Source organism: Rhineura floridana, chromosome 9 (assembly GCF_030035675.1).
Source record: "Rhineura floridana isolate rRhiFlo1 chromosome 9, rRhiFlo1.hap2, whole genome shotgun sequence".
In the NCBI taxonomy this organism is placed as follows: Eukaryota; Metazoa; Chordata; class Lepidosauria; order Squamata; family Rhineuridae; genus Rhineura; species Rhineura floridana.
In genome coordinates, this window is record NC_084488.1 from 24,410,229 (window position 1) to 24,429,493 (window position 19,265).

The 19,265-nt window shown below is 40.2% G+C and overlaps 1 protein-coding gene across 8 annotated transcripts in view; it reads left to right on the forward strand.

Moving 5' to 3' along the window:
* The first annotated feature begins 1,985 nt into the window (after positions 1-1,985).
* Positions 1,986-19,265, forward strand: part of KLHL5 (kelch like family member 5) — a 77,280-nt gene continuing 60,000 nt past the window's right edge. For 2 of the 8 annotated variants that reach the window (XM_061584250.1, XM_061584241.1), the window contains exons 1-2: positions 1,986-2,081; positions 18,642-18,719. In XM_061584250.1, the coding sequence (XP_061440234.1) occupies positions 18,667-18,719 (53 nt within the window). In that variant the 5' untranslated portion in view covers positions 1,986-2,081; positions 18,642-18,666. Of the gene's footprint in view, positions 2,082-2,135; positions 2,233-2,509; positions 2,533-18,641; positions 18,730-19,265 lie in introns of those variants that run through there. The other 6 variants (XM_061584242.1, XM_061584243.1, XM_061584244.1 and 3 more) reach the window with 6 other exon arrangements.

The window sequence follows — 19,265 nt, forward strand, 5'->3', positions numbered from 1 at the left end:
GCATTTTAAAAGTGATGTTCCCCAAAATAGCTAACGTTGCAGTACCATCCAGTCCAGAAAGCTGAAAACCATATTGACGTTGAATGAGAATTTTCCTTCACAGGGGAAATAGCTTTGTTGTGGTTTTAGAACCTCTATTTCCCCCCGGCTTATTCCTTGCTTGGGTAGGGCTCCCTCCCCTCGACAGCAGTGTCTGGACTTTGGAGCTGCACAGGATGATTGAAAAGTTGACACCCCCCACCGGCCCACCCAGCAGCACAATCACTTCTCCATTCCAGACTTCTTGTTTCTCCATTCCAGACCCACTTTTCCCTAAGCAGCTTCTGCTGGGGGCTTCTTCTTACCCCCTTGAAGGCCCCTGGCCTCATATCTCACTGTTTCACATAATCTTCTTCTTCTGATGAACTATAATTCTCTTGTTCTGCTCCCACCGGCGGTCCTGTCACACCAGTCGCCCGACCTTTCTCTACTGATGATGGCATCGAGCTGGCCATGGATGCATTCCCCGCCCAATCTGTTCCAGCTGCCACTGGCGGGGCTGAGGGGGCCTCCACCACACACACCCCGGTTTCATGCTGGGCTGAGCCAGGACTGGTTTCCAGGGCATCCAGCTGGACTAAAATTAAGGCCACAACATTTTGGTTAGCACTTTTCTGCTGACCACATCTACTGCTGCCCAGAACCCTAGCCTTAGTGTGTTTGGACCCAGCTGCCTCCCCTGCGGAGGTCCCAGGTCTGGCTGCCGCCTCCATGGCCGTCAGGGGGTGCATGGTGCCCTGCCCATAAGAGCCCATCCACCACTTCTCTAGCACCTCCAAGCGCTAAAATAGCCTCCCATGGGGGCACACTCCTTTGTCCGAAGAACCAGCCACTGGGGGGCGATTTTGGTGGTGGCCCACAGACCTTCCCCTTTGCCCCCCTTCCCCTTTTGGGGCAGCATCCTGAGGCCTGTGTGATCCCAAAGTGAGGCCTAACTCACCTGCCTCTCCCCTTTGGTTTTAGCTTTGTTCTGTTATTTATTTATTTAATATTGTAAATTTATCTATTTATTCCTTTATGCATGTATTGTGTTTTCTTTTCTTTTTTTAAATGTGCCTTCAAGTTGGTTATGATTTATGACGGGCCTATGAATCAGCGATCTGTCATGAACCACCCTCTTCAGATCTTGTAAGTTCAGGTCTGTGGCTTCCTGCATGGAATCAATCCATCACTTGTTTGGTCTTCCTCTTTTACTACTCCCTTCTGTTTTTCCCAGCGTTATTGTCTTTCTAGTGAATCATGTCTTCTCATTATGTGTCCAAAGTATGATAACCTCAGTTTCGTCATTTTAGCTTCAAATGACAGTCCTGGTTTAATTTTTTCACACACCCAATTACCTTCATATCCATACATAGAGATGTATATAATTTTTAAAGTAGCACTGTCCAGTGATTGTGTTAAATGCCAAACTTAAACTGGCTAGGAAAGAACTGGGTTTTATCGGTAGTGTGATGATAAAGTCAGATGGGGGGGGAAGACTCCTGCTGATTTAACATGCTTATATTTGTGTCTGTGTGCGTGTTTTTGAAGGTTGATTAGGCCGCCCTAACGCGGCGCTACTTATGCGTGGCCCCAGCCATCCTCGGGGGGGGGGGAGTAGCGAAAAAAACTCCCCGACCTCGCTATCGAAGCCCGCTCTCCGCTGCTCTGAAAAGCATGCTAGTGGCACGCTGCAGCCCTATCGCCCTTCCCCATTGCTGGAGAAGCTGTAACCGGGCTGGCTAGGCCCCACTGACGCGGCCTTTCACCGCCGCTTCAATAAGGGCCTGCAAAAAAGTGCCCCCCATTCGGTCGCGTCAAAGCGGCCACGGCCGCTCTCACTCCCGCGCATCTCCATGCGGCCTCCTCCGCGTTGCGCGCCAAGAGGAGGATAGGAGGGGCGGCGCAGGCTTAAGCCGCGCCACACGTCGCGCGCGCATATTACATGCGACGCGCGACGCTGCCCATCCTAAAGATGGCGGCTGCGGCATTGCCCCCTGCCGCAACTATGCTCCGCCCGTCCAGGCTGCGCGCGGGCAAGCGGAGCGGCATTTGGATGACAGGTAAGTCAAATCATGGATTACGTCAGGGTGGCACAGTAGAAAAACAAGTGGGAAGGAGCAAAGTGGCCATTATCTCCTCTCCAGGAGCTCGCACGCTTGTACATTTGCACTAAACCGTGCTTTGGCTTACCTTGACATACAAACCAGGCCAGTATGTAAAAATATGTTATTTAGAATAGTCATAGTAGCTTGGATAGTTCTCATTGGGTCTGTAATGGTATGATTTTTGGCTTGTGAGAATTCTTAATCTAACTGTTCTGGTGAAGAAACTTGTTTTGTGAGTTCATTGCCATCTTGTAAAACAAGCCAGGCAAAGGAATGTTGAAAGAATGTGCTGCCCAGAGCTCATGAAGAACGTAACAATGCTGTCCTCACTTGGCTGGCTTTCATGAAGCTGCTACATTTTGAATGCTACAGTTATCTTCAGAATTAAAAATAAATTGGGGTACAGGTTAGTTCCAATATTATGCAGAATTGACTTACAAAGCCCCGGTGACTATGATACTCTTAGAAATGTAAAAACAAACCCTACACTTAAAAAAAGTTATGTTTCCAGATCTCCAGTAAAACCTGATGAGACATAGTACGATTTTAATCGTAAGTGTGGCATTGTGTGTGTGCTGAGCAATACTTCTTTTGCAACATCTACTCTCATCCTAACTTGTGGACAAAGAAGATTTTATTTTATTCCTTTGAAAGGTCCATATGGCTAAAGATTCTGAATTAAATAACTTCCTTGGGTTATTTGAGAAGGAAGATCAAGATACAGAATTGGAGACAAATGTATTCAGTTAAGTTCCCCCCCCCCCCAATCTATCAAGGAACCTTTGCGTTTCACTTAAGAATGGAGACAGACCTGGGTAACCGCTGGTTTGGGTAATTCCAGAGATGGGTAATCGATCATTGTTAAGTTTCTTCTTCCCAATATGCCTTAGTGCTACCCGATACCTACATGATACCTTAAAGAGCCTCATTTGAATGTCTGCTACCTCCTCTCATATTCTGCCTTAAGCCTTTGACCAGATGCTAGCCAAGACTCCCCACCCTGCTTTGTTTGCCATGCAACCTGATAAAGATTTCTGAAGAACTGGGATAATAAAGGCATTGCCCTAATACAGATTTGTTTCTTATGGGCCAACATAGCTACCTTAATTTTGTTTTAGTTAGATACTGTAATACAATATTTATAGCTTATAACAGCTACCATTCTCCTTTTCCATTTGGAAGGAATTAGCAGTTGTATTTTGGTAACAGAGTTACACAAGTGATGCCCCCCAACAACATAGTATGTGTCCTTTGAAAGTGTGGATCAAGTCAGCTGGCCATTCCACACTTTCAAAAGTCTCACTTCTCAGGTGGGATGGCCTTTGACACCTGAGATGAATATTTTAAGGACCCACCCTATTTTGTGATTTTAGGTTGTTTTTAATGCTGTAAAGCCAGTAATAGCCAGTGTGGTGTAATGGTTAGAGTGTTGGACTATAACCTGGGAGACCAGGGTTCGAATCCCCACACAGCCATGAAGCTGACTGGGTGACCTTGGGCCAGTCACTGCCTCTCAGCCTCAGAGGAAGGCAGTGGTAAACCACCTCTGAATACCGCTTACCATGAAAACCCTATTCATAGGGTCGCCAAAAGTCGGAATCTACTTGAAGGCAGTACATTTTACATTTTAAAATTGTTGTAATCTGCCCTGGGTGGGTAATAAATGATGATGGTGATAATAATAATGATGATGCAAACTTTTGTCCTTGCAGACTTCATGGGTTCTGTCTAAGTTTGTAGACCCATTGAAATGAACGGACCTAAATTAGTAATGTCCATCAATTTCACTGGGTCTACTCTGAGTAAGATTAACATTGCATATAATCCCAAATGTCTGATCATACAAACATTAAACAATCACCCAAGATTGTATTTTTTAAAATCTAAAGCTGGATTCCTTCATTGAGCAGGGGCTGGACTTGATGGCCTTATAGGTCTCTTCCAACTCTACTATTCTATGATTCTGTGATCTAGTAAAGGAAAGCCTTCCCATCCGAGAAGGGATGGGTATGCCTGCATTCTCTTCCTACTTCTTTCTCCTCTTTTCTTCAGTGTGAATGCCGTGTCATTGGACTGTATCCAGAGAAGTTGCCTCATTCGCACATGGGCTTCTGCTTGTGCAATGGAACGTGAGGGAGAGAAACCAAGATGCTAGAAAAATGTGTTTTATTCGTAATCCAAACCCGACACATTTCAGCCTTGTATATTTAGGCTTTCATCAGGGGCTGTAGGTAAAAAGGCAGGGACCAATAATGCTCAATGAATATATAAAATCAAAACATACATATAAGATCTATCTATAAAATATCTTTTCACTTACAGTAAAGGCTGATGTACAGTATCTTCCAATGAGCACAACTGCTTTCACCAATACAAACTCCTCAGAAAGTAGTTCATTAGGACTGTACATATATATAACCAGAGATCGTGATGCCACTCAAAAATTATATAATGATAAACACCTGGAAGAAGAGAACCTGCAAGGAATCGTGGATATCTTCTAAACTTCATAAGAGAGGAAGAAATTCTAGCTCCTTATTAAGACCACTAGGGGTCATCATTTTTAAATCCAGAATCCATGACATCTCTCTCCTTAGTAAAACATGGTTGCTCACCCCATTTACTTTTTCTAAAACCCAAAACTTAAAATCGGTAGTAGAATGGTGACAACTGATAAAATGATCCACTAAAGGGGGCCCACATCTCTTATTCCTAATATTGTTGAGGTGTTCCCCTATGCGGTTTTTATTCCAGACGTTTGTCCAATATAAAATTTTTTGCATCCACACTGAATTATATAAACCACATTGGCAGTATTACAGGTAGAGAAATGTTTCAGAGTGTACTTTCTATGGTTGATGGGATTGACAAACTCTGTCATCTTACATGTGAATTTACATTAGGCACAATGCCCATGGGGTGATGATCCCTAGGTGTATTGGTGCCTGGCAGGATATTTGTGATGGGATGGATGTTGTCCCTAAATTCACTTTTGATCAAAATGTCTCTCAAATTCCTGGTTCTCTTGAAGGAAACCATAGGTTGTTCGTGACAACCAGGAATATGATGTACAATATGCCAGTGCCTTTTAATGCTGTTTTATAATATATTGGTAACATGGTCAAAAGTCAAATTGCAGTTTAAACAATCAGGAGCTTTCTGCATCATTTGCTGTAAAAGATCAGTGCGTTTTCTGTAGGAGACTTCCTTGAAACTTTCCTCAACAATGTTTCTAGGATAACCCCTCTTGTGTAAACGATTTTTCAAAATAAGGGATTGCTGTAAAAAATCTTTACCAGAGGAACAGTTACGTTTGATCTTAGAAATTGTCCATATGGTAGGTTCTGCATTAAGGATCTTTGATAGGAGCTATCAAATCTTAGATAAGTGTTCCTGTCTGTGGGCTTCCTGTATATTGTGGTGCACAAATGATCTCCTTGTTTCCTAATTAGTAAATCCAAAAAATTGACTTCCTCCATGCTGTGGTGGAAATCAAATTGGATATTGGCACTCCTGCTGTTAACCCGATCAAAAATTATTTGTAGATGTTCAACTGATCCCCTCCAAATCAGAAACACATCGTCTATGTATCTCCACCAACACACGAGCTGTTCAGAAAAGGAATTCGGTGACACAGTGACATCTTTTTCAAATGAATCCATATATAGATTGGCTATTTTGGGGGCCATGGGGCATCCCATGGCAATCCCCTTAATCTGCCAATAATACAAATTTACCATAATTTTTACACATTGCTATTTATGCCAATGTGAGCAGAAAATATGTGGGGGGATGTCTGTCAGTACGCTTCTCCAAAGTACGCTGAATGATGTCTAGGGCTTGTTCCTGAGGAATATTGGTCTAGAGAGATCTAATGTCCATAGTCACCTGGATGTCCAAAGGTTCTATAGGGGTGGACTGTATTTTGTTCATGAAATCTGTGGAGTCCCATATGTAACAGCGCTGTGGAGTCGGTATGCCAAACCTTCGACTCCGACTCCTCTATTTTTCTACTCTCCAACTCCGACTCCACCCAAAATTGCTTCCAACTCCACAGCCCTGGAAAGGGATGTAAATGTCTTTTTAAATTGGAAGCTCTCATAGGAGCATTTTTATCGCTGCCTGAATATACGCTGATCTTGGCATCACAGCATTTGTCTTCATCTGGGTCCTGTGTCATACACTGACACACAAAATGTTTCCCATCTTGAGTTACAGTGAAATGCTCAACTACAGCTGACTTCATGGGAAGCTTCTTTGACATTTTGAATTTATATTTTAAAAAATTTGTCAATCAAAATTTATTTTGAAGTCAGAGTTGGTACATTTCTTCCGACTCCACCCAAAATTGCTTCCAACTCCGACTCCACAGCCCTGATATGTAAGATGGAATACTGGGTATGAATGGTTTCAGAGAATGATCGACAAATAGAGACAGAGGTTCTAAAATGGAATTACAACCTGAAACAATAGGACAACCTGGAGGAGGCATGGTATCTTTATGAATCTTAGGTAGGGTGTAAAATAATGGAACCCTAGGATTCTTATTAAACAGAAATCTATACTCATCATTGGTGATGTGACACAGGCTAAGACCTTCCTTGAGGACAATTTTGATTTCATGAGCAATGCTGGAAGTAGGATTGTTAGAACATGTCATATATGCTGCTCTGTTCGATAGTTGGGAAAGAAAACCCTCTCCTTATATTGTTGGGCATCCTGAATGACTATGGCACCACCCTTGTTGGCTTGTTTGATTACTGTGGAGGGATCCTGTGATAGTTCTCTTAGAACATGTTGTTCTTTAGTGTTCAAACGGCACCAAAACCGCTGGGATGTAGCTTCTACCTCTCTAAGTCCTGAGAAACTAATCTTTCAAATGTTTGTATGGAGGGATCCACAGGCCCAGGGGGCATAACAACAAGCATATAGATAGAGGTGATCCAGTGGACATAGTGTACTTAGACTTTCAAAAAGCGTTTGACAAGGTACCTCACCAAAGGCTTCTGAGGAAGCTTAGCAGTCATGGAATAAGAGGAGAGGTCCTCTTGTGGATAAGGAATTGGTTAAGAAGCAGAAAGCAGAGAGTAGGAATAAACGGACAGTTCTCCCAATGGAGGGCTGTAGTAAGTGGAGTCCCTCAAGGATCGGTATTGGGACCTGTACTTTTCAACTTGTTCATTAATGACCTAGAATTAGGAGTGAGCAGTGAAGTGGCCAAGTTTGCTGATGACACTAAATTGTTCAGGGTTGTTAAAACAAAAAGGGATTGCGAAGAGCTCCAAAAAGACCTCTCCAAACTGAGTGAATGGGCGGAAAAATGGCAAATGCAATTCAATATAAACAAGTGTAAAATTATGCATATTGGAGCAAAAAATCTTAATTTCACATATACGCTCATGGGGTCTGAACTGGCGGTGACCGACCAGGAGAGAGACCTCGGGGTTGTGGTGGACAGCACGATGAAAATGTCGACCCAGTGTGCGGCAGCTGTGAAAAAGACAAATTCCATGCTAGCGATAATTAGGAAAGGTATTGAAAATAAAACAGCCGATATCATAATGCCGTTGTATAAATCTATGGTGCGGCCACATTTGGAATACTGTGTACAGTTCTGGTCGCCTCATCTTAAAAAGAATATTATAGAGTTGGAAAAGGTTCAGAAGAGGGCAACCAGAATGATCAAGGGGATGGAGCGACTCCCTTACAAGGAAAGGTTGTAGCATTTGGGGCTTTTTAGTTTAGAGAAAAGGCGGGTCAGAGGAGACATGATAGAAGTGTATAAAATTATGCATGGCATTGAGAAAGTGGATAGAGAAAAGTTCTTCTCCCTCTCTCATAATACTAGAACTCGTGGACATTCAAAGAAGCTGAATGTTGGAAGATTCAGGACAGACAAAAGGAAGTCCTTCTTTACTCAGCGCATAGTTAAACTATGGAATTTGCTCCCACAAGATGCAGTAATGGCCACCAGCTTGGACGGCTTTAAAAGAAGATTAGACAAATTCATGGAGGACAGGGCTATCAATGGCTACTAGCTGTGATGGCTGTGCTCTGCCACCCTAGTCAGAGGCAGCATGCTTCTGAAAACCAGTTGCTGGAAGCCTCAGGAGGGGAGAGTGTTCTTGCACTCGGGTCCTGCTTGCGGGCTTTCCCCAGGCACCTGGTTGGCCACTGTGAGAACAGGATGCTGGACTAGATGGGCCACTGGCCTGATCCAGCAGGCTCTTCTTATGTTCTTATGTTCTTATAAACTTAGAGGGAATTCTGAACATGCTTTTGGAATTTGTGAATTTGGAGACAGTCTCTCCAAAGTACTAACGTAACTTTATATTCCTAAAAAAACGAAACAAATCTAATCTCACTTGTACTGGATCATGTCAGGGAGTAGGAACAAAAGAAAGTTCTTTGCCAAGTACACATCTTTCCACATTGCTCAAGGTCCTTCGGGAAAGATTTATGACTAAAGTCTCCTTCTGAGTCGATAGGGAGGAGATCTGTTCCTCTTGGCTAGTTTCAGATTCCCATTGTGAGTGGTTGTTCTTTTGTATTTGTCTCTGTCTTCTAAAAAAGTTGAAGAGTTGAAATTGGAGCCATCTGCATCGCTGCTTTCCGCAGTAGTGGAATCCCAATCTGTATGTGATCCAACAGAAGTCTTGTCTGTAGAAAAAGTGACTTTCTTCATTTTTTTGTACAACCAGGGGTATACTCTATTTGTATTATAATCACCTTCATCCCTTAGAAATTTCTTATACTTTAAAGCCTTTAAATCTTTATAAAAACCTTTTCGTTCGTGATCTAGAGAAGACAATTTTTGTTCCATATCTGGAGCATTTACTTTCTTATATCCCTCAATTTGTACATTAAGGGATTGTTTCAACACAGAGTTAATTTTGGTGGAGGTGTCAACAATTAGTACCATAAGATCCTGAGAACACTTATTAAGGATAGCACACCATTTGTTCATGAACTCTGTATGATCCTGAAACATGCCAGGTGCTTTTAAAATTCTTATTCCTCTGGGTATACGCTGAACACAACAGTATTCTAACAGAGTGGATGCATGTAACTCACTTCTAATCATCCTCTTATGTTGTTTAACAATGTCCTCCCAGGCCATATGGTTGTCTTCATGGTTATCAGCAAAAATGGATAGTCGCTGTAACAATTTGTCCAAATGTTCTTTGGAATAGCTGTGAGTGTTGTCCCAAGCCATGAGATATAAAAAAAGCCACAAAAAATGAAAAGCAACAAAGGAAAGTGGCTGGCATCTAAAACCGGAAAGTGAGGGGGAGAAACCAAGATGCTAGAAAAATGTGTTTTATTCGTAATCCAAACCCGACGCGTTTCAGCCTTGTATATTTAGGGTTTCATCAGGGGCTGACATATAAAATCACAACATACATATAAGATCTATCTATAAAACATCTTTACACTTACAGTGTAAAGGCTGATGTACAATATCTTCCAATGAGCACAACTGCTTTCACCAATACAAATGCCTCAGAAAGTAGTTCATTAGGACTCTACATATTGTACATTTGTACTGATTGGTCAGCACTTTGGCTGAACAGGTTATTTGGCCATGTTCAACATTATGAAAGAATATGGGTGCTGTGTGGTAATTAGACAGATGTTTCTTCATATGTTTTCAAAGTTGGATGGCGTGCTTGTACTTTGCTCGCACAGCATGCTATTAATGCTGGGTTAGGAAGCTTTTGATTTTTCCATCAAAGTTCAAGAGTATCTCCTTCATACTTATATTAAGACTAGAAGTCTGCAGCTGACAACCTGGGTGGGTCTTTCAAACCAAATGTGAACATCATCTTTTCAGTTCTTGACTACTGTGCCTTTCCCCTCTGTTCTTTCTCTGCCATAAACAAAAAGGAAGGTTATATTATTTGAGCTTAGAAATAGCATTTGGGCATCAACATTTTCATGCAGAAACTGAACAAATTAAAAATGCTCAGAAATGTCCAATAAAATTGACATATTTTTACTAATCATTCTAAAAGAAAATATTTCATCTCTTTGAAAAAATTCCTCACATTCCCCATATTTCCATATTGGACCTTAGGAGGCAATTATGCATTCCCCTAAATGCTTTCATTTCTCTCCCCTGCCCCATCCTCACATCTCTAGTTCTAACAGGTCAGATCTATGTCAATTACATTTTCTGTGTTCTGTTATTTGAATAATACCATCAAGGTACATTACCATGAATGAGAGGATAGATTCTTTCCTTGAGGGGTTTATAATCTAGAAAGTAGACACAACAGAGAGAAGAGAGAATTTGAAGCAGAGGTAGGTGGAGAAGTGCATGTAGTTGGAAGTGAGGAAGAATATACAATCATTACTCATACAGAGAGTTCTTCCCTATGGATGGATGTTGTGGGATTGGCACTCCTCAGGCCCATAAGGATTTTGTTTTGCAGCATCCACATAATTATGTTGGCATCAAAATGCCACCCTGTTTTGTGCAATTTGGTGCAACTTTATTGACTGCCCCCATTAGAAATTAGCATAATTGCAGGACACCATCCGCCCGCATTACTGTGTGGAAGGATACACTAAACTAATTCAATTCACTTTATATCTGCAAGTCTGATAGTGTTTTGTAAATGGCAGTGTAGACTGATTGTTCACTGGTTCTTCATGTTATTGTTTCTTTTGTTTTTTGCTTTGTTGAATTTCTGCAAAATAAAATAAAAATGCCCGTCTGTATATTCCCACCCCAATTTATTATGGAGCAACCCTTTCTGTGGAAAATGTGATGAGTTAAAAAAAGCTGTTGCCAATGGTCTGTTTACAATATTTGAATATCGAATTTGTAATATTAACCCATTTTAAATACTAAGACCCTGCTTAGAAGCACCATTAGGCCTAGCTACAATAGGGTGTTGGGATGGTGGGATTGTGACAAAGGCTTCATGGAAAATGTGGATGTTGAAATAGCTGTATGGCAGATACTAGGTAGGAATCATGAGTTTTTAAACATTTACTAAGAGCAAAAGGTCTTCTGGGTGGTGGGTCTGTCTTCCGATGGTAATGCAAGCTTCCTCAAATTTGTGTTGGGATGATAAAGCCAATAATCAGGAAAAAATCCATTGCAGCCAAATTGCAATAGAGAAAGCTCATTAAGAGTACATCTCATGGGCCTTTATTATAATGTGTTCCACAAAGCTGACCTAATAAGAATTAGGATGGGAACCGAGTTTCTGAAAAACTGCTTGGTATAGACTATGATTTTAAAGTATTTCTCAAATGTTACTTAATAACTAATAACATTCTGATCTCTTAAATACCAGACTATTAATGAACTTCAGACCTTTTATTTTCTCTCTATGGATGGCTTTGTCATCTTGTCAACACAAACAAAAAACTTCCTGAACTAATGAACAACAAGAACTGTTGTTATTATTTATTGCTATTATTATACAGAACTTTTACTGAACAAAATAGTTTACCACCCAATCCAATGCTTGTTTACTCATTAGTAAGCCTCATTGTGTTGAGTGGAACTTACTCTCAGGTAAGCATGCATAAGACTGCAGCATGAATTCCCTGTCTTGTTAGTCATAATAATCCCGTGAATTGGTTTAATATTCCTGTTTTGCATATCTCAGGTTAAGAGCAGAGCTTGGAAGATTTCTTTTAAAAAGTAATAAATTACAGTTACAGTTACATGGCCCCCCAAAAGTAGTAATTACCGTTACAATTACAGTCGCTCTGAAAGTAACTGATTACTTTACTTTTACTCGAAAGTAATTGCTACAATTACATTTTAGTTACTTTAAAAAAAAATTGCCTACAAGGTGCTGGCCTTGGCTGCTGCACATCTAACTAACCTAAAATAACATTAAAAATAAGCGCGCACACACAGAGGGTAGTAGAATTTTTTTTTATCTATAAGATTAACAGAATGGCATAACAGAATCTCATATCCCCTCACCCCACCCCCAGCAATGATGATACCCCAACACACATATTTTTGTACATATAGATTGCCTCCAGCTCTTTTCTCCTTCCACTCCTGTCATTTTTTAAACAGTTTTCTCCACCCCATCTCGCTCTCCACCTCCTCCCTCATCACCTTCTAAGCACCCATAGAGCATGAAGGAAGAACAACGCTGCACAGAAGCCCAATTTGAAGCACATGGTTTTTATTCACAAATCAGAGGAGCAGAAGACTTCCCCTGCTCCCCCCCAAGTAATGCACAAAAGTAATGCTGGAAGCATTACAATTACTCCTCAAAAGTAATGAAGTTACTACTCGTTCTATTACCAGCAAAATGTGATGAAGTTACCCGCTCAATACTCAAAAAAGTAATAAATTACAAGTAATTCATTACGTGTAACTAGTTACTTCCAAGCTCTAGTTAAGAGATAGCAACATTCAAGCATATCTAGTAAGGTTATCATAATGAATGTAGAGGGAGTTGAGCCTGGATCTGGATTTCTTTGACACATTAAACTATCAGCTAGCTCACAGAGTCTATTCCTTCATTAATGAAATAATATATCTGCTGGAGAGCTCTTCTTTTGTTTGTCTAGGATCCAAATAACAACTTTAGAGCTCAGTTTAACAATGGTTGGTACTTGACAAGGAGCCTTGAAGAGGCCTGAGACTTGTGCCCTTCTTTCTCTCCTGGTGCACTCAGTGCAGTGAGTTATTTCCTGGATTGTAGCAAACTATGACACCCAATCAATCAAACTATGGTTTGTGCTTGCCGTGCCGACTAAAGTCTAAACCTGGTTTCTACTCCTGGTTTGTAGGGCATAGTTTGCAAGTTTGGATGTAATGCCAAATGTATCCTTTGCCACAATCCATGAAGGAACTAATTATGTCAAACTGTTTACAAAAGCACCCCCCTTTTTTGCCTTTCAATAAGGGAGTCTGTTTTTTCTGAGAAAGACGAGTCCAAAGCCCCCTTGCTGCAAGATTGTTTAGATCCAGTCCTTGGTTTTAAACTGTTAATGCTGTCCAGGAATTAATGAGAGAGATGTATGATACTTAGCAGTTTTTTAGCAGTTTTTTACAAGTTAATGGCCTGATCAAAAACTTGTAGAGTCAGTACATGAATGCTTAGGATGGATATTCTGCATGCTGTACTAATGCAGTATCACAAATTATGACATTACATTGCTGTTGCAGGGATGCTTAGACAAGCATGCATGCTTATCAGGAAGTTCATGTTACAGATGTTCATTAATTTGCATACAGTATGTTTTAAAGCTTCTTTTTGAGTTTTCTTACAACTGAAATTCTCTTTTCTAGAGACTTCCAAAGCCTGAAAATCTTTCAGAAGCGTCATAATTCATCTGTCTTCTGGTAGTACATGTGTAACTTAAACAATTTCATAGTATTATTTCCAACCACTTTTACAGAAAAAATTGGCATTATGGTATTGGTGTTGCAGCCTTGAAAAATATGAATTTTGATGAATTATGCAGGTTTTCAGTTGGAATCAATCAATTTGTTAATCTAAAGCTGCTTGTTTGAAAGAAAGAAAAATAACCCATTTATTTGTGGTTGACATTCACTACAAGGGCAACTTCCTTCTTTATAAAGCCTCTACTTAAAGAAAACATAGATTTCCTTACCTATGTGAGGTCCTGTCTGCAGCCTCTCTGAATAAGACATGAGAGTGATACCAGCATATATGTGTATGTGTATCTATTTGATCTTCATACCCTTTTGTTTTTAGCTATTTGTCTCTTAAAATGCATGTGAGGGGGAAGGGCTAATCCTTTCCTCTTTGTTCCTTGCATATATTTAAAGAAACAGATACACTGTTGGAATATGGTATATAGCCTGTAAATTTTGTATTGCAGAATAAAGTCTTGTTTAAACTGGCCCTTAGTTGTTTGATTTTTCTCCTGGCTAACCCTGTGTCTGTACTAATAGACTATATAAGCTATAATTTAAGGTTGTGGTATTGATCTACAAAGCCCTAAACAACTTGGGACTAGTCTGGGGCGGCCAAAGTGGTGCCCTCTAGTTGTTGTGGACTACAAGTCCCACCAGCTCCAGCCAACAAGGCTAATGGTCAGAAATGTTATAGGCCATAACATCTGGAGGGCACCGCATTAGCTATTCCTGGATTAGGTTATCTGAGAGAACACCTTCTCCCATATAGACCTGTCCACTCAGTAAGGGCATGGACTGAGGCCCTCCTTGAGGTGCTTCAACCTGCAGCAGCCCATCTTGCAGTAACAAGGAAGAGGGTCTCTTCTGCTGTGGTGCCCACTATTTGGAATAGCCTCCCCCAGAAATAAGAAATACACCAGTGATGATATGCGTCCAGGGCATGCTGAAAATATGCCAGTTTTCTGAGGCCTTTGCTGGTTGCTGATGCCAGACATTTGTTTTTTAATTAATTTTCGTACTGACTGATGTTTGATTTGTTTTGTTGTTGCCATTTAGTGGATTTTATTGTTAACTGCATTGAGATGTTTTCATAATAACCTCTTGAAAACGCACCTGTTTAGGCTAGCATTCCCCTGAACTGGAACTTTCTGATCTAAATATTTAATTGTTATACTTTTTAATGAGCTATTGTAATTTTTAATTATGGATATTTTAATATTTTGATGGAATTGTTTTATTGTGTATTTTAATTAACTATTAATTATAATTTTATAATTGATTTTATACTTACAAACCACTTAGAAGCCATTTTGGAATGTAAGCCTTCTAGGAGGAAGGGCAGGATATACATTTAATAAATAATAGGCTGTATATAAATTCTTTAAATCAAAAGATGCCAAATAGTAGAAAATGGTGCTATAATTGTCTAAGGCATGGGGTTTCATCTTAATAAAGCCTAATGGACTACAATTACGACTTATGGTGACGCTATGAATAGGGTTTTCATGGTAAGCAGTATTCAGAGGTGGTTTACCATTGCCTTCCTCTGAGGCTGAGAGGCAGTGACTGGCCCAAGGTCACCCAGTGTGCTTCGTGGCTGTGTGGGAATTCGAACCCTGGTCTCCCGGGCTGTAGTCCAACACTTTAACCACTACACTACACTGGCTTTCATCTTGGTTTAGGAATAAATGCTTTGCTTCAGAGCAAATTGTTCCTCTAAAAGTCTGTGTCTCTAGTGTAATCTCTGTGGAACTTCACACAGCTAGTATGCAGATAAACAGATCACGCAGCTGAGTGATAGTGGGAGCAAGGAATAAGCAGAGAGTGTGTTCAAAGGGAATCTTTTTTTTAAAATGGGTGAGCGGTTTTCAATTTGCATTTCAATTATTGGTGTAGAAAAGTTTAATATTACTTGCACAAGTATAATTCTTAGGATTGTTGCTTCAAAGTGAATAATGCATGCCATAGTAGCTGTGCTGTTTCCTCTAATCGATAATAGATTTTGGAACCTTTTTCAATGTTGCAGTGCAAAATAGAAGATGGGGTAAACTATAAAGGTTTTTCCCTCCTGATCCTTTCTCCAGTCCTGTAGTGCAGGAAAGACTCTTGTGATTGGATCCATCCATGTGATGCTAGCCTTTGAATTGTAGCAGCAGCAGAGGTTAAAACCATAACAAAGCAGCTCCCACACCACTTAGCTCCTACTGAAGCATTGAAAAGCAAACTTTTGACAAAAAAATTACATGCTGAAACAATAAGCATTGGTAGCTCTTATTGTACATTATGCACTGATTTGGTCACAGTTTCCAAATGAAATGAATGAAGTTAGGTTCTTGGTATAGTTAAACCTCCTTGTTCAATTTTTCCCTTAAATTTCCGAAGCTTAAAAAAAAAGAAAAACTAATAAGCAAATCATGCAGTGCCTTTAAACTTCTTTTGACTAAAAATAATGCAAGTCAGTTATGATTCTAAAGCAGATATAGACTACTTTGGTGACTCATTTAGCCTGCTATGTAAACCCACTTATCGGGGAGAAAGCCCCACTGAATTTAGTGGGGCTTACTTTTGAAAAGGCATGTATAGGATTGCATTGTTACTTTTGAAAGTGTACACTTTAGAAGGGCCAATTGTTTTTTTTCCGACTGGCTAATTAAAATATTATTTGCATTGTTTTTTAAAGAAATAATTGCTTTTAGGGTTTGAAATCCACTTGACTTTCAGAAAAAGGGTAAAATTTATGAAACTGTTGGACATAATACAAGAGCAACGTAAGTTACTTCTGAAGATGTAAGGGTGTATGTATACAATTGTATATATGTTTCAGTTATTGTGTTTGTATGGTAAATTAGTCACCACGGATGCTGGTTGATTCAGAGGTGGACTCAGTGTTTGTGAAAAGTCCAAATTAGATCATCTTCTCTCCCCATCCACCTGCCTGTGAATCTACGCTATGCTATTTTCTTGCTCACTTGGGGATTTTGTATAAGGTAGGTGGGATGAGGATCTGAAGACAGACAGTGGGATGGTTTGCCTCAAGCCAATAGAGTAGGGAAGAAACTGCTGCAGATGAGGGAAGGAGAGAAGGACCTGGGACCCAGGTGTCAGTCAGATCTGGGCATATGACACCAAACCAGTTTGGCATTACCTCTGACCTGTCAAACTGAAACACTTATTTTAATCCAACTCTTCTTGGAATAGAGTCAGATATTGAGCCCAAACTACATGTGTTCTTAGTGAGAAGGGAACATTTGTCAAGCATGCCAAACTTTGGGATGTAATTTCAGTAGAATGGTCAATTGCAATCTGGCTGACAAAAACTAGCATGTGCTGAAAGTCAGATTCAGAAGTGGCTGTGTGGACTGGCTCTACTAAACATTAGTAATTTGGGGAGAGGCTTCCTCATTCAAGAAGAATGATTTGAATTGTTCACTTTTACCAGATCTGCTATATGTCTGTACACATGTTCATGTGAACCCTTATTTTTACAAGCGTGTTCACAAACCTAGTTGGGGAACATTTACTGGAGACAATTGTGTGTGTCATAGGCATTGTGCCGAACATGATTGCCCTTAGAAATGTTGATCTCATCTTGTTTAATGGGAGAATTAGTGAGACCCAAATAGACAAGCTCATGGTTAGTGAGGAGAGATCTTAATCACTGGCTGAGGTTTGGCTTAGCTCAATGTGTCACTGCTGGGGAAGGACAAAGTAGCTGCAAGCTCCTCTCCAGGAGCCTGCATTCACACAGTCCCGGTAAGTCAGAAATTGGTTTTACCATGTCATGTGAACCAGGCCATTCTGTGGTAGATTGTATTTTAGCATTTTATGCTGTAAAGACACCGAAAAAATAGTCATTGAGAGAAGCTTTATATAAATATAATAAGCAAGCAAAATAAAAGTAAAATCAAAGGCTTAGTTGAAAATCTTGATTTTAAGCTGGCACTAACCCTGTACTGCCTTCAAGTCGATTCCGACTTATGGTGACCCTTTGAATAGGGTTTTCATGAGGCTGAGAGGCAGTGACTGGCCCAAGGTCACCCAGTATGTTGTAGAGAAGGTAGGGTTTATTTAGGTAACCACTTCTGGGCACATGAGGTCTTGTGAATCTATTCTCAGATGTTCACCATGAATTGGGTGGTACTGGTGTATCTGAGTATCAGCCTTTAACCTCCTTTCCGTCTGTCCCGCACAACTTGTGCCAGATATTTTTTGCGATGACGACTTGTGGTGATGATATGAGGGACGTTTTGCATGTCATGTTGAAATTGGTTGCATGAATGGTCTCTCAAAATATGTTGCATTGATCGTGTGAGTTTTTAACATTGAACTCCATACCTCCTATCAAATTTAGGATTAATTTTTATTTATTTATTTATTTATTTATTTATTTATTTATACCGCCCATAGCGAGGCTCTCTGGGCGGTGTACATCAAATATAAATATATAAACAGGCAATTTTAAAAACCACCTAATCATCAAGACAACAGTTTATACATACAAGACAAAATTAACATAAAAACCCATATTAAATACAAATCAAAAGTAAAAAAGTCAGAAAAGATAAAACATATAACTATCTTTACAACATTAATACAAATACTAAAATACTAAAAGATAGAAATATTAGAATATTAAAATGCCTGGGCAAAGAGGAAGGTTTTCACCTGGCGCCGAAAAGATAATAAAGTAGGTGCCAGGCGTACCTCGTCAGAAAGGGTGTTCCATAGTTCGGGGGCCACTATTGAGAAGGCCCTCTTTCTTGTAGTCGCCTTCCGGGCGTCTTTCTGAGTAGGCACCTGGAGGAGGGCCTTCGATGTTGAGAGTAGTGTACGGGTAGGTTCATATCGGGAGAGACGCTCCATCAGGTATTGTGGGCCCGTGCCGTCTAATTCTGCTTTGCAAAGCCTTTTTTCAGTTTGCTTATTATTCAGGAGCTATGTATGTTGAGAAATGATGATTAATTACATTGCAAATTATTCAGCTGTCTTATCTTTCAAAACAGCATATGCTGAGCAAAAGTAGAACACTCAGTTGGCAGCTCTGATTTAATCAATTTAGCCCATTGCCTTTAGAAACCCAGCACAACTTTGGAAATCCTGCTTTTTTAGCCCATGTAAAATTTGTTATTGTTATGTGCCTTCAGGTCAATTACGACTTATGGCGACCCTATGAATCAGCGACCTCCAAGAGCATCTGTCATGAACCATCCTGTTCAGATCTTGTAAGTTCAGGTCTGTGGCTTCCTGCATGGAATCAATCCATGGCCTTCCTCTTTTTCTACTCCCTGCTGTTTTTCCCAGCATTATTGTCTTTTCTAGTAAATCATGTCTTTTCATTATGTGTCCAAAGTATGATAACCTCAGTTTCATTATTTTAGCTTCTAGTGACAGTTCTGGTTTAAGTTGTTCTAACACCCAATTATTTGTCTTTTTCGCAGTCCATGGTATGCGCAAAGCTCTCCTCCAGCACCACATTTCAAATGAGTTGTTTTTTCTCTTACCCGCTTTTTTCACTGTCCAACTTTCACATCCATACATAGAGATCGGGAATACCATGGTCTGAATGATCCTGACTTTAGTGTTCAGTGATACATCTTTGCCTTTGAGGACCTTTTCTAGTTCTCTCATAGCTGCCCTACCCAATCCTAGCCTTCTTCTGATGTAAAATTAAAGTTAATAAAAACCAATGATTGGTTTCAACAATTCTGCTTATTTGGAAAAAAATATGTGGGCATAAATTCTTCAGAAAGGAAAATAAATTCAGCTTA